The 14,422-nt window shown below is 42.8% G+C and overlaps 2 protein-coding genes and 1 long non-coding RNA gene across 5 annotated transcripts; 2 read left to right on the top strand and 1 right to left on the bottom strand.

Annotated features, from left to right (window-relative positions):
- The first annotated feature begins 6 nt into the window (after window positions 1-6).
- Window positions 7-2,358, top strand: LOC125530718 (probable NADH kinase). Its single transcript, XM_048695119.1, has 5 exons — window positions 7-417; window positions 1,083-1,328; window positions 1,492-1,572; window positions 1,720-1,871; window positions 1,944-2,358. Exons 1-5 carry the CDS (start codon window positions 37-39, stop codon window positions 2,317-2,319), a joined length of 1,236 nt encoding a protein of 411 aa, XP_048551076.1. The 5' UTR covers window positions 7-36; the 3' UTR covers window positions 2,320-2,358.
- Window positions 2,359-2,664: 306 nt separating this feature from the next.
- LOC125530717 (probable LRR receptor-like serine/threonine-protein kinase At1g07650) lies at window positions 2,665-11,790 on the bottom strand. 3 transcript variants are annotated; one of them, XM_048695116.1, is made up of 24 exons: window positions 11,572-11,790; window positions 10,940-11,075; window positions 10,709-10,780; window positions 10,514-10,582; window positions 9,621-9,692; window positions 9,462-9,533; window positions 9,301-9,372; window positions 9,146-9,217; window positions 8,986-9,057; window positions 8,798-8,869; window positions 8,650-8,721; window positions 8,448-8,519; window positions 8,292-8,357; window positions 7,732-7,797; window positions 7,601-7,639; window positions 7,436-7,491; window positions 6,694-7,073; window positions 6,401-6,596; window positions 6,041-6,205; window positions 5,365-5,483; window positions 5,065-5,275; window positions 4,743-4,977; window positions 3,945-4,095; window positions 2,665-3,167 (listed from the first exon to the last, which is right to left on the bottom strand). In XM_048695116.1, exons 1-24 carry the CDS (start codon window positions 11,705-11,707, stop codon window positions 2,805-2,807), a joined length of 3,036 nt encoding a protein of 1,011 aa, XP_048551073.1. In that variant the 5' UTR covers window positions 11,708-11,790; the 3' UTR covers window positions 2,665-2,804. The 3 variants fall into 3 exon arrangements, with proteins under 3 accessions (XP_048551073.1, XP_048551074.1, XP_048551075.1); XM_048695117.1 differs by lacking the exon at window positions 7,601-7,639; XM_048695118.1 differs by lacking the exons at window positions 10,709-10,780; window positions 10,940-11,075; window positions 11,572-11,790 and having other exon boundaries at window positions 9,621-9,700.
- Window positions 9,707-12,352, top strand: LOC125530719. Its single transcript, XR_007292980.1, has 3 exons — window positions 9,707-10,238; window positions 10,711-10,809; window positions 10,879-12,352. It is a non-coding gene; the product is annotated as an uncharacterized LOC125530719 (long non-coding RNA).
- The last annotated feature ends 2,070 nt before the right edge of the window (window positions 12,353-14,422 follow it).

The following is a 14,422-nucleotide window of genomic DNA, read 5'->3' as shown; positions in this document are numbered from 1 at the left end:
CGCACCGACAGAGCGAGAGCGCGAGCTCACGGGCGGATGAGGCGTGCGGCTGAGACGGACATTTTAAGGTCATTTGGTGCGTTTGGCGCCTCCAACCCTATTCGGACATGTATGTTCGTTCTGCCACCCATTGTCATTCGAAATGTACAGAATCTGAACAAATCGGACGTCCGTTTGAGGTCGTGCGGTAGAGTTGGCCTTATTACACGTGTAGTGCTGAGCGTCCGGACGGAAACCTTCCGGAGGGAGCCGAGCCACCAGCGAGGTGGCCGTGTCCTCTCCCCTGTTCCAATGGCGCGCCGCCGCGTGCTCCTCTACCTCAAGCCCTTCGATGTCTACCCTCCGCGCCCTCTCTCCGGCGCCTCCTCCCTCACCTTCCCGCCACCGCCTCCGCCGCCGCGCGCCGCCAACCCCAAGGTCCGCACATGTCTCGCCCACCCTCTCCCTTTCGAGAAACCTTGGTTACGCCGGCGTTCATGGTTGTCGATGCGTCCGAGGGGGTTCCCCGTTGACTCCCAAGTTCCCGTGCTCCGGCGGCCCATTGGGATAAATCGGTGGTGGAGTGGAGTTCACCTAGTCGTTCAGAAATCGTGAACTTGCGCTGGTGAACCGATGTTTTTTCAAGGACCGTGCTTGCGCTGATCCATTGTTGTCTGTGAGCGTCTTTGGCGTCTGGCTGTTTGTTTTTTCATCTCCATTTTAGTTACAATACATGTGGTTTGATCTTTCCATGTGCTGGCACGGAGCACACCAGCTGTTTGTTGAAATACATGTATGGAGTATGAGCTCTGGCCAGTGACTAGGACTCTAGGCGCTGTGTTGTATGAACTGGTGGGTACCAGGAGTCCTTGCTAGGCTACAATGTGGACTTCCAGTTGGATCTCAGCCTCAATTACTGTCCGTTATTGAGAAATCTGCCATCTTGCTTGTCAAATCAACATCTGTTAGTACTACTGGGAAAAGTTGCATAACTAGCTGAATCTAACAAGTTTCATTTCCCACTTTCTTGCTGCATAACCATTTTTACCGACATGAATTAAGGGTTTCGTGCCTCTTATCGTCAATTTAATGTCTTGCTGCAGATCTTAAGTTATCTGGATGATCGATGCAGAGTCCACAAGGACACAATCAATCTCTGTAAGAGTATACTACAGCGCAAGCCCCTTGACTGGATCTCAGTGCAGCGAAATCATTTGACAAATCCAATACGTGATGTGGATCTTGTTATTACTGTTGGTGGTGATGGCACACTTTTACGGGCTAGCCATTTTTTGGATAGCTCGATTCCCATTTTAGGTGTTAATTCGGATCCTACTTGTTCTGATGAGGTTAGTTCTTTCCATGATTGACAATAATCATCTATTGAAACCAATCACATTAGCAATGCTTGTTGACTACATTTGCATATGTTCTTCTTTGCACGCTTCTAAGCAGACTAATGGTTATACATGTGCTTGATGTGTATGTGTATGGTTTTATAACTCCATGCAGGTTGATGAGTTAACTGAGGAATTTGATGCAAGAAGAAGCACCGGATATCTTTGTGCAGCTACTGCCTGGAACTTCGAGCAGGTATGTCGCTGTTGCCTAGTCTTCTTGCTTGGGGATCTCAATTCATTTTCTTACAGAAATCACACCACTCTGCTTTCTGTTATAGCGTCGGAACATTTACTGAATTTCTTGAATGTTACTGTTCTCTTGAACATGACATATTCTCAGATACTTGACGCAACCCTTGCTGGCAGTAGACACTATTCAGAGCTGTCAAGAATATCAGTGAAACTAAATGGATCCCAGCTACTGACTTATGCTCTGAATGATATATTGGTGTCACACCCCTGTCCGGCAAGTGTGTCGCGCTTCTCATTAAGGTACTGACTTTGAGCCTTTCTGTAAATATTGATGACTTCTGTGATCAATTCTAACTGGCATTACCATTTCAGAAAAAGAAGCAATGGGGAGACCTCACGTTTGATTAATTCTAGATCAAGTGGTCTCAGGGTCGCAACAGCTACTGGATCAACTGCTGCCATGCTATCAGCAGGAGGATTTATGATGCCAATATCAAGTCGTGAGCTTCAGTATATGATAAGGGAGCCCATTTCACCAACGGATGCCGACAAACCACTGCTGCATGGATTAGTTAAGCAAGAGCAACATATGCTTGTTGTTTGGTACAATCAAGAGGGTGCTGTGTATATTGATGGTTCTCATGTAACATATCCAATCCAGCATGGGGATACACTTGAGATCTCCTCAGATGCTCCAGTCTTAAAAGTTATTTTACCAGAATATCTGTTAAAGCAGGCATCTTTATAATGAAATAACTGTATCACTGTTCTGATGCTTGACTGCTTATTGATCTGGCATGATCTTTGAGGCAAGTGGAGTTCTTGAGTACTTTAAACTACTACCTCTGTTCATTAATATAAGACGTTTTGGCAGTTCAAATTAAACTGCCAAAAGGTCTTATACTAATGAACAGAGGGTGTAATATATAAACATATCGTTATATACAATAGACTTAATTTGCGATATCAAACGAAATAGTAGATGGTGATTTTGTAGTTTACCCTTTTTGAAGCAAAAGCAACATTAGACCGTCAGAGTTTAGATTAGAGATAGTGTTTTGTCAGAATCTTAATAATCTTATCCTTCCAGCAGTTCTGAAGCAGTGAGTACTTTGCATTCTTAGTAGAATTAGGCATTTTTATGTTAGTAGCTACATTTTACTGCCAGAATAGACATAGTGGCCTAGCCCTAGTGGTTCTTACAGGTGTACAGATCTGAAATACATCTAACATTTAAGTCGCAAAATGTCTCAAGCTACCATCAACATCTAAAGATGACGAGTCACTGGTGTTGTTACATGATACTTGTGCCGTTATGCTCTGGCTCTCACTTGGATTTTCCCAGAAGTTTCTGCGTAGCCCACTTGAGCTCAGGCTGTTTGCAGCAAGGCTGAGTTCTGATAGGAAGGGTTGCAGGGGGGTATGGCCCTCGAGCAGGCTCACCGCGTTGGACATCTTTGGTCTAAGTGTTGGTGCTGCGTTGGTGCATAAGAGAGCCACATTCAGCATGAGGAGTGCCTCTTCTGTTGAGTAATTGGATCCTAAGTCTGGATCTACCAGCTCCAGGAGAGTTCCTCTCTCATGTAAAACACAAGCCTGGAACACATTTGAGAGACGCAATTAGCCTCTTCCTTACAGCGTTCAAGGTATGTATGCGAGAATAAAGCATGAACTGTCAGAGTTTAGCATTTTGTTTCACTACAGCGCACCCCCCTACATGAAAATTATACAGTTTCCTTCAACTATTTTCTCAAATGACATTCTTAATTTGTTTCCCTAGAGGCAAAGATCATGAGTTTTAACAATTTGTGATTTCAATTCTACTCCCTCCATCCGAAAATACTCGTCATCAAAATGGACAAAAAGGGTTGTATCTAGAACTAAAATACATCTAGATACATCCCCTTTTATTCATTTTGATGACAAGTATTTCCAGACGGAGGGAGTACTATATTAACGCGAACTGATTCTGAAAGCATAAAAATTTCCATAATCTGATGTTGTCAACTAGCATCCATGCCTCTACATGGTGACCAAATTATTTACCAGAGTTCTAAATTAGAGGTTAGATCAAATTCATCCATATCTAACAGAAATTTGGGCAGATTTTGTATGTGTCCAGGAGAGGTTTGGTTGTAAGGGACAGAAGGCTAAGAGCCATGTTACCGTTCAAGTAGTAAGTTTATATTACACATGTTAAATAAAACTATGATTTATGCCCTATTACGCTGACAGTGTGTCTAACTGTTTTTTGTTTACACAAATATTTGTCGGAGGCACTTATTAATTGCTCTGGATGTGAGGTGAACATATATGAGTCTATTCAGTATGGTCCATATTATTGCGAAAGGGGGACGAAGGTTTAGAAGTTACCCAATCGAGAAGATAAACAAAATCTTCCTTTGGCCTGTAGTTTGTGTTGCTTTTTCCACTCACGATTTCCAAAGCAACAACCCCAAAACTGTAAACATCAGCTTTGTCTGTTAAATAACCACGCATTGCATACTCAGGAGCCATGTATCCACTGCAAGAATGATAAAATAATCAATCAGCTGTAAACTGTGCAGGTAAATGGAATTATTTAGAAAGATATGCCGAAAAGTAATATCCATCAATAGTTGTTTGAATGAAAAATTAAGAATACTACCTTTTAAGCATCCCATTGCATGGAAAATGTTAATCCAGAGTTGATTGCATTTTTTTGTCATTTATGTATGCATGCAGGACAGCCAACAGGTCCTACATTTATGCGGGTTTCTGACCAGCTTACCTGATGTTAACTTTTATTTCTATGGATGTTCTGTATGTTTGCCAGAGGTAAATGTTATACTCCCTCCGTCCCTGTTTATATGATGCCCACATATTTCGAGATTCAACCTTGACCATCAATTTGACCAACGAAACGTTGGTTATGTGCCATAAAAATTATATCATTGAATTCATATTCGAAAAAAGTTCCTAATGTATTAATTGGCCAAATTATGGTCAAAGTTAAATCACAAAAACGAGGACACCATGTATATAGAGCCGGAGGAAGTATTGTTCATCACTTCACTATTAGTTTACTTTTAACTGCTTTATCTTCTTATCGTTTTGTTATATATATCAAATGGGAATGTGTGGATAGAATTTTGCATTTTGGAAAAAAAGTATGTAATTGAAAGTACTTACATTGTTCCAGCTACTTTTGTGCTTATGTGGGTGTGACCATCTTCATTAAGCTTTGCTAGACCAAAATCTGAGATCTTAGCATCCAAATCTTTGTCAAGCAGTATATTGCTAGCCTTGATATCTCGGTGCACAATCCTTATTGCAGACTCCTCATGCAGATATGCCAGACCCCTTGCTATTCCCAGGCAAATCTTACGTCTCGTTGGCCAATCCAATGCCAGTCTATATTCTTCAACTGGATCGCACAATACAAATTATTCATGAGTTCTAACATGCAACACTAGTTAGCGGGAGCACCAAGAAATATAGGAAGTAGGATTACCAAAGAGAGCACGTGCAAGGCAATTATTTTCCATGTACTCGTAAACTAGCAAGAGCTGGTTTCCTTCTGTACAACAGCCATACAGCCTGACAAGGTTTGGATGCTGGAGTGCAGATATCATGCCAATCTCATTCACAAATTCACGATTCCCTTGCTTGGACTTTGATGATAGCTGTTTGACAGCAATAATGGTGCCATCGGACAACAAACCCTGCTAGCACAAACAATGTTTTGTTATAAGAATCGTGTAGTTTAACTTGGGTTTGTAGAATTTAAGCATGGGAGAGAGCGAACACTGACCTTGTAAACCGAACCAAAACCACCTTCGCCAATCTTGTTGGCTGGATCAAAGTTTCTCGTTGCTGCTTTGATTTGTCTCAAGGTAAATGAGCCAATTTGGAGGTCAAGTGCCCGGAGATCTAATAAAAGTTACCATATGGTCAGAAATGTTCAGAATGTATAGTTTTAGATTATGATCTCCACTAGTTTTATATTGTTATATACTCCCTCTGTCCCAAAATAAGTGTCTCAACTTTGTAATAACTTCAGTACAAAGTCGTACTAAAGTTAAGACACTTATTTGGGGCGGATAAAGTTAGTACAAAGTTGAGACACTTATTTTGGGACGGAGGGAGTAGTAGTCATCTTGCTATTGCTTGTTCTGCTGAGAAGTGGAAAGTAGAGAGATGCTGTAGATGGTGCGTATGAATGGTGAAGCAAAGTGAAAGATAGGCACTAGTTTCTCATTGAAGGTATAAAGAACAGACCCAGTGCTGGAAGCTCCCACACCAGGTGGGGTCTGGGAAAGGATTATACGAGGCAAGCCTTACCCCTACACAGTGCAATGCAGAGAGGCTGCGTCGAACCCAAGACCTCTTGGCACAGGTGGGGAGAACTTCACCACTGTGCCAGGCCTGTCCTTCTTATCATTGGGTATATAAATAGAAAAAGGTTGATTCAAATATATTTATAGCACCTTGATTCACCAAGTTCTTCCGTCGTCGCTTAATCCAGATACCAACAACAAGAGCAGTGAATATCGCAATAATTGGGCCTCCAATCAGCAAAGCTTTAGATGTCCTTGAAATTTTCGTTCTACTCCCAGTTTGGGGAGGTTCAACAGCCAAAGGAATCTGGAAGTCTGAGTATGAACACACATAAACCAAAATCACCAGATCATTAAAGAATAGAGTATTTCTCCTTGAAAAATTGTAATGCAAGAAGTCAGAGGATGCCGTCATGTGCTGTTCCTTGTTAAATGCTGTACCCTTGCCCACAGTGATTAAGGGAGCACATTATGCAAAATTCAGAAATAATGTGTTAAAAAATGACATACTTGGAGTTACTGATATTGCAGATATTAGAGGGCCATAAAATCCTCTATATGGAATGCCTGTTGTCCCTCTTCCTGCCCAATAGAATTGAATCTTCAGTGTATGATTTGTGACATATGCTGTGAAAGTCTTGATGACTAGCTTTCCAGCCCCACCAGCAGATTGCTCAATATCAAAATCCTCTAGCACCATTCTTCCCTGAGACCATACAATATCTTGTTACTATCGCAGGAGCTAACAAGATACAGCTATTATTAAAATGTAAAAGATCGAATATCTGCCTATCTGCTCATACCTGTATGAACACATTGAATTTTCTTTTGCCAAGGCTGCGGTATGTGCTGTCATTGGTGAATATAATTTCGGCAAAATGGAGTTTAACTGTGTAGCTCCCATTATGCATACAAAGCCCATAATATGTGAGCGAAAGAGGAGAAAGGCGCGCTTTTGCATACAGCTTGGAGTTGGGCATGGTCAGTTTTGATGTGCTTGACGCAATGTAGTTGTCATCATTGATGTTGTCGTCCATGAAGTTCCCAGTGCTGCTGAATGCCCAGTTTGAGTCTGGGCTTACATACAACATGGAAGCACCTTTTGGTGTGGTGTCACCTTCATATTTTACGCCATTGACAATTGCTTCTTTGTCTCCACAATTGATATGCAAGGACGATCTGTCTGTGAAAATGCGTAGAACAGTATTACATACAGCTTCAATGGTCATCTCTGTTTGGCTTCTGTGTTACAGATTTTTTTTAGTGTTTTGGCTTATGTGCTTAACACCAATGAACTTTTGCATAGGATCTAATTACATCCTTGTGAGTTATCTTGTTGCTTGTGTTTCTTTAGAGTTTATCCTGATAATTTTACAATCTAGTAATAGCGATTTGTAACTTATTCTGATTCATTGGTAAAGCTAGTCTTGTTTTTCACAATCATGAGCGCCGGTATGAAAAGCGTCAACAAACATCTGTTTGTTCTTCCCATTCGTTGGTGGTCAGAAGCAACTGCGGAAAAATAAATACTGGGCATCAACTCACATTGTCCATTCGAAGCACATGGGAAGTTCTTCTTCAAGCATGGCTGGACATTATTTCTGCACAAAAAGGTAGAATCACCCAGAGTAAAAGATGTTATTATGTCTGGATTGGTCTGTTGGTCGAAAGTTCTTTAGTCTTTTGAAGCAACATGATAAATAATCTTACAAACTGTTCATTTCAGGTGAATAACTCTCCACTAGATTGCTGCAAATTGAAGAGTCACATGGAACTATTTAATTATCTCCACAAGTGTTGTGACGGGAAAAAACTCAGAAATTCTGATACAGATTTCTTACGCGCTCCCTTGACATTGAGTAGGACGACCTGAGCTCCCAATCGTGAAATTATTAAAAGAGAGGTCCCTGCATTTGATAGTTTAATGGTAAATTTAATTATATCAAGTAAGAATTTTCTGAGTTCAGACTGTTACAGATTCAATCATAGCACTAGCAGTCATATTACATTCTCTTAAGCTTTAAGATTCATGTATGGGCATAGCTATTTTGTTATGCAGCCAACAGAATTATTTAACAGACAGAGCAGATAGAGGCATGCCTGTTTAGCCGACGGAGCAGATAGAGGCACGTCTAAATAATTTCTAAGGAAATGCTAACTGCGGTTGCTTGTCATCAAGAAAAACATCTTATAGGTTTTTTCCCGTCATGAATGAATTGGACATCAACACCTAATAATACTTTATATCTTAGAGATGTTAACTCTTACGTTCTGAACTTTTATGACAGCTTTTAGAAGATTCAGGAAAAGGAAAATATGTGATAGAATTTCATGGATATCTGCAAGTATTAGCATCTAAGAGCGATGCATATTTAGAGTGTGCATGTACGCATGAACTTACACAATGCTGTTGCTTCGCAATAGCCAATCAGGTATGTTCCCAGTGAGTGAATTTCCAGTTAGATATCTGCAAGATTGTTTTTGTTGAGGTGCATTCAGGAAAGTAGCCCAAATAAAATAGCATGCCCAGTTCAATTTATTGTAAATACCAACTTACATGTAATCTACGGTTCCCCTATTAGTGAACGAATCTGTTACTTTTCCGGTCAGTTCATTAAAGCTCAGATCCCTGCATAGAGAACATTGATGATAAAAACATGTCAACAACGAGTACATTTAGTGCTGACATATTTTATGTGTACCCCCAACACGCTGCATTGATCTATAGTCTATACATGGAACCAACGTGATGAACTTACAGATGCGTGAGATTTTCCATGCTCCATATGTAAGAAGGGATTCCTCCGCTGATTGAACAATTCCTAAGGACCCTATATATACAAAAATTCATATGTATATGAGAACCTATGTACAAAAAGCCTGGAAACTCAGCAGATTTGAACTTACAATGCTTTCATCGATTGCATTCCTCTTAGATCCGGGAAAACTGATCCACTGCCTCTCAGATCACTAATTCTCCTGGTTAACAGAAAAATGCAACAAGAAATTTCCGCTTTAGTTTAACACTTCTACCCAATAAATAAATTGCATGGTGCAGCTGGAATTACGAAAATCTCAAACATTTGTCATCGTACAGATCAGAAAGGTTTGTCAATTTGGATAAGCCCGGGGGAATAGGCCCTTCCAGCAAAGATCCTTCGATTTGCCTGCATCATGAGAAATCCCCTTTAATAAATAACATACTTGGGTATCTGTGGATTTCCAATCTGTTCTGTCATGATCTTTCCAACTTACAGTTTTCCAAGCTTTGTCAGTTTAGCCAAGAAATCAGGAACTCTCCCAGATAAATTGTTTCCAGAAATCCTTCTGTTAGGAGATTCAATAGCTGAACATTACAAAATGAGTCTGTAGTAGGCAACAGGGAAAAACAAAGATCTTAGTATCCTTACAAGTCGGTCAAATTGGTCAGCAAGGAAAGAGCAGCCGGCAGGGGTCCAGTGAACTCGTTGGTTGATATTATCCTGAGCGAAGATATATAGGTTAGGCCATAAGGAACTATGTTCACCAAATACCAGCAACTCTTGCCTGCTGTACAAAGCAAAATACTCACAGCTTCTCCAGTTGCGTGAGATGCCCAATTTCAGCTGGGATTTGCCCACGGAACTCATTTGCTTCAATGCTCCTTCGGATTATAATTTTCAGATTGTAGTTAGAAAAGAGAACTCAAAAGTAGAGAATCGAAGTTGTTTTCACCAAATTTCTTGCTTACAGGTTAGTCAAGGTTGTGATTCTCGTAAGAGCCATGGGAAAAGGCCCTGACAATCTGTTTCCCATTAGTGACCTGCAGGACTTTGGCATGAACAGATGAATGACATGCTGCATAATTCTGTTTTACGGCTTTCCGTTTCTTATAATTATGCAAAATTTTGTGGCTTAACACGCGGAAATAATTGAAATTCTAATCATAGGGAACAAGTAGAAATTTGATTTATAAAAATGTATTTCACATTATTGCATGCTTGTCCAGTTTAGTTTTTCCGTTGATGTAAAACATAATCTTGTTAATATGGACTAGTTTATCAATCTTCTTTCCAAACATAAGGCATGCATATAATTGATGATTTTTCTCTGTTCCCTTGTTTACTTGTCGTTTATGACTAAACAAGCTTTCTTAATATACTTTTGCGGAATGATTTCCGTGCTATACTAAACCAGGTCTCGTAAATGAAATTAAGGGCATCGTCATGGATCTCATCTCCCCTATGGCCTGGTTAGAAGACTAGCAATTTTAACGCATCGACAAGACGGCGGCGATGAAAATGCTGCTTATTGCTTGATTTTATTCTTCATGGATTCATCCTAGACTATATTCTGCACTGCTAAAAAGGTTGGTAGAGCACTGCACAAAAGATGCCTGGCATTTTGAAAACCGTGCTTGGGAGTAGCCTAATTTGTTGGCATCTGAGATGCTTTGCATGCCGACATTCCAGTCACGCTCCATAGATAAGATGGGGACCGTGCCTTCACCAGTTCCACCCAAAATGTAAACATTTCTAGTGGCATATTTTTCTTGGATAGTCCAAAATAGCTCCACATGCTACATTTTGCTGTACTACTCACTCAAAGATAACAATGGGTAAGGTGAAGGGCGAGGCCACTCACAGTCCTTGCAACTTCATCCGGGCCCACCGGTCAGGCACCGTGCCATGGAACAAGCTCCTGCTTAGGTCTCTGCAACATTGTAATATGGAATCATGGTGTTATTATTCTCTTGAGAAACACCTTAATAAGTTTATGGCTTAGACTGAATTTTTTTGACAAGGCTTGGATTAGTTTGACTGGCTGTTTAGTACTTACAGCTGGAGGAGATTAGGGAGATCAGCAAAATCTGGTGGGAGCTGGCCGGTGAAGTTCTGGCCCCTGAGGAATCTGCGAAGATGTTCGGAACAGCGCAAAAGGTATGTTAGAGCACAGAAATATGTCAGCATGATCTGCTCAGTTCTAGTCTAGTAAGATCAATTTTACAGGTATCCCCTAATGTTTTACAAGAAGGTGAGAAGCGCCAAGGAGTCATGCATGCATACATACATCTCAGTGGCATGGCACATGGTATTGTTGTCGAAGGAGCAGTCACACTCCAAGCCGCCGCCGGAGCCACACGGATTGGCGGAGAAGTTCCAATGCGATATTCCCATATTCACCGCGATCCGGCGAAGAGTGCGCACTGCAAGAATTGCAAAAAGGAAAGAAAAGAATCATGAACACGGCTTGAGCACATCCTTCTTCTCCATTACATTTACATCCACTTGTACGCGGAGGAAGGAAGCACACAGCAAAGCAGTAGCCTACAGTACTTGTTGCTACAGGGTTTGCATTCCTTTGGAAGAAAAGATATCCAAGATTCTCGATCTTCCTCTGTTGTTTAGAGATTTTTTTGCATGTATTCTTGAACTAAAGTGAGGCAGTGATTCGTTCTTTTTGCAGAACTCATCTAACAGTCCCAAGCAAAGAAGACCAAAATGGGAGAAGCAAAGGGACGAAAAAAGGGAAGGATGAGGAGAAAAGAGCAGGCAAATTAAGCCTGGGAAGCAAAAGACATGCTCTGCTTATCACAGTCATCTCTCTTTCTAAACCAGCGAGCCGAACGCGGAGGAGAGGGGAGGGGAATCGCCCGATGGCAGAGATGGAGCAATGCATTTGCAGGTGCTGAGCACACGTACCTTCAGCAGGGAAGAGCCTAGAGGTAGGAGGGAGGGCATCAACCCCTGGAGACGAAGAGCCATGGACCTCGGCAAGCAGCCCAAGGAAGAAGAGCAGTCTCCAGCCGCATGCGCATGGCATCCTCCGCGCCCCCATCTCTCTCCTCCAGCTCCAAGGTCCAACCACGCCAGCTGATGTTCCTAGTCCAAGTGGAGCGCAATGGCAGTGGCGAGGTCCGTCTCAGACTCTCGGGAGAGGATGAGTGGAGTGACTTGGCTCCTTTCTATGCAAAAAGGAAGCAGTCCAAGTCCGTCCAGGATCTTTCCAATTTTCCGAGCGAGTGCAGTGCGTCTTTACTTTTCCCTCTCTTCTCCCAGGGGCGCAGTGCGTCTTAACTTTTCTGATTTTCTCCGGCATGGTTCAGGCCCTCAGACTGTGCCCGCATTGCTCCGCGAGTACGCACAGTTGCACTTGTTTTGGTACTGCCGTCCCGTGCCCTGCGCAGAACGTGGACCTGGGTCGGCCGCGAGCTGTGAAAACTCGCAAAAATAGAAGGCCCGCGTCGTCCCAGTACTGTTTTTTTGCCGTATACGACGCTGTGTCGTTGTTGGGCGGGCTGGAGTTTTATTCTCTTGCTTGCTCTTCTTTGGGTCGTTTCTAATTCTGGCCTCTTTTTTCCCCTAATATATTGCCCTGAAACTTTTTAATCATGTTACCTGCCTATGGGAATGAGTTCAGAGAACTGTTTCTGGTTCACATGGAAGAGATTCTCGTGTAAATAGCTATGGATTTTACCCCAGAGGTGCTGCCCGGCCTCATGGGCGTCTTTGTCTTGGAGCATCAGATCTGGCATGTTTTTCTCGCGCAGCATTTATCAAGGTCCCCCAACCCCCTGCGATGCAAATAAAAAAAGGCATTCAGCATCGAGGTCGACATGGGCCGTCGCCGTTGTTGCCGTCTCCATCGCCCGTGTAATGTTGTAGTAGTAATACCTCTTCTCCAGCCTGGCGGCTCGCCCTGGTCCAAGTCAGCCTCTGACCATCTTGGTCAACACTGGGTCCGCATGTGCAAGACATGCCCATGACCACCATCTACACAATCGCCTCACCATCTTTTATTTTTGGAGGGAAAATCACCTCGCCACACAAACTTACCACGATGGCAACTTTTTTTTGGCAACTTGAATTGGTAACCCATATTTTTGAGGGCCCGTTCGGTGTCCGCCCTGTTTTTAATTTGGGTCGGCAGTGCATCTAACGCGCTGACCCATATTAGCCCGTGTGGCCGGCTTGCTGTCGTTTCTCAACAAATATACACACATTTTGTATAGTTTCACAAGTAAACAAATATATCATAGTTTCACAACCCAAATAAATATAGTTTACAAAACCGAGTAAAAATTAAATTGTTTCAAATACATTTAAAAAAAGATACATCTATTGGTTTCAACATGAGCCCACATATATTCAACCAAATCATCTTGCGGCTAAATGTGAGTTTCTGAATCACGCATTTGATGATGAAATTGGATGAATTGTGCAAACGTTGCTGCTCCTCCTCCATGCTCAGGCACAACATTGTCATTCTGAAACTGAAACCCTTGATTGTAAATACATTCTGGACGCCCATCCTCTACGACCATATTGTGCATGATCACACAAGCAGTCATCACCTCCCACAACTTCTTGGTGCTCAAAGTTCTACCAGGATACCGAACAATACCCCATCGAGATTGCAGAACACCAAAGGCACGCTCGACATCCTTCCTAGCACCCTCTTGCTCTTGGACAAATATTTTCCTCATCTCTTCGATAGGGTTGGAGATTGTCTTCACAGTAGTGGTTCACTTAGGATAGATACCGTCAGCTAGGTAGTATCCTTTGTTGTAGTTGTAACCGTTGATGTTAACATTCACCGGCGGGCTATTGGCTTGGGCAAGCCTTGCAAACACCGGCCAACGTTGAAGCACGTTGATATCATTGTGCGATCCGGCCATGCCAAAGAAAAAGTGTCAGATCCAGAGATCTTGTGAGGCCACGGTCTCAAGTATGAAAGTGCAAACCCTGACATGGCCCCTATACTGCCCTTGCCAGGCAGAAGGGCAGTTCTTCCACTCCCAGTGCATGCAGTCTATACTGCCAAGTATCCCTAGGATGCCCTTGTTGGCATTGATCGCCAACAAGCGGGTTGTATCTTCAGCAGTCGGCTCTCTCAAGTACTCAGGGCCAAACACTGCAATCACAACCTTACAGAACCTGTACATGGACTCTAGGCACGTAGACTCGCTCATACAGACGTACTCATCAGTGAGATCACCGGGCACTCTGTGTGCAAGCATCCGGATAACTGCAGTGCATTTTTGATAAGGTGAGAAGCCAATCTTTCTAAGGACATCCTCCTTACACTCGAAATACTTATTGTATCCGATCACCCCCTCTCGAATACGGTTGAAAACATGCCTAGCCATATGCAAATGCCACCGGAATTGGTGATGTTTGAACAGCGGGTTGGCTGTCTCAAAGTAGTCCTTCCAAAGAAGAAAATGGTCGTTCTCTCGGTTGCGATTGCGATTCAACACTGGAGTGTGCCCCGGGATCGAGCCCCGAAACAACGGCCGCTGCCTATTAAGGTGGTCATGGACCAACACAACAGCCACCATCTCCTCATCATCGGATGAGGAATCGTCGGAGTCGCAGAGAAAATTGTGGAAAAAGAACTCGTCGGCGGAGTCCATTTGTACCTTGGGGGCAAACTGTCGAACACTTGTGGGCGTCGTCGAAGAAGTTGGCCGGCGAAGAGACGCGTGCCTCCCGTGGACCAGGTAGCTGGCCTGGCGGCGTCAGGCGAGCGCGGCGACGCAGGGCCACGGGG

This window comes from Triticum urartu, unplaced genomic scaffold, assembly GCF_003073215.2.
Source record: "Triticum urartu cultivar G1812 unplaced genomic scaffold, Tu2.1 TuUngrouped_contig_6514, whole genome shotgun sequence".
Classification (NCBI taxonomy): Eukaryota; Viridiplantae; Streptophyta; class Magnoliopsida; order Poales; family Poaceae; genus Triticum; species Triticum urartu.
Note: the sequence above shows the minus strand (reverse complement) of the source record. Positions and strands in the feature narration are given on the sequence as shown.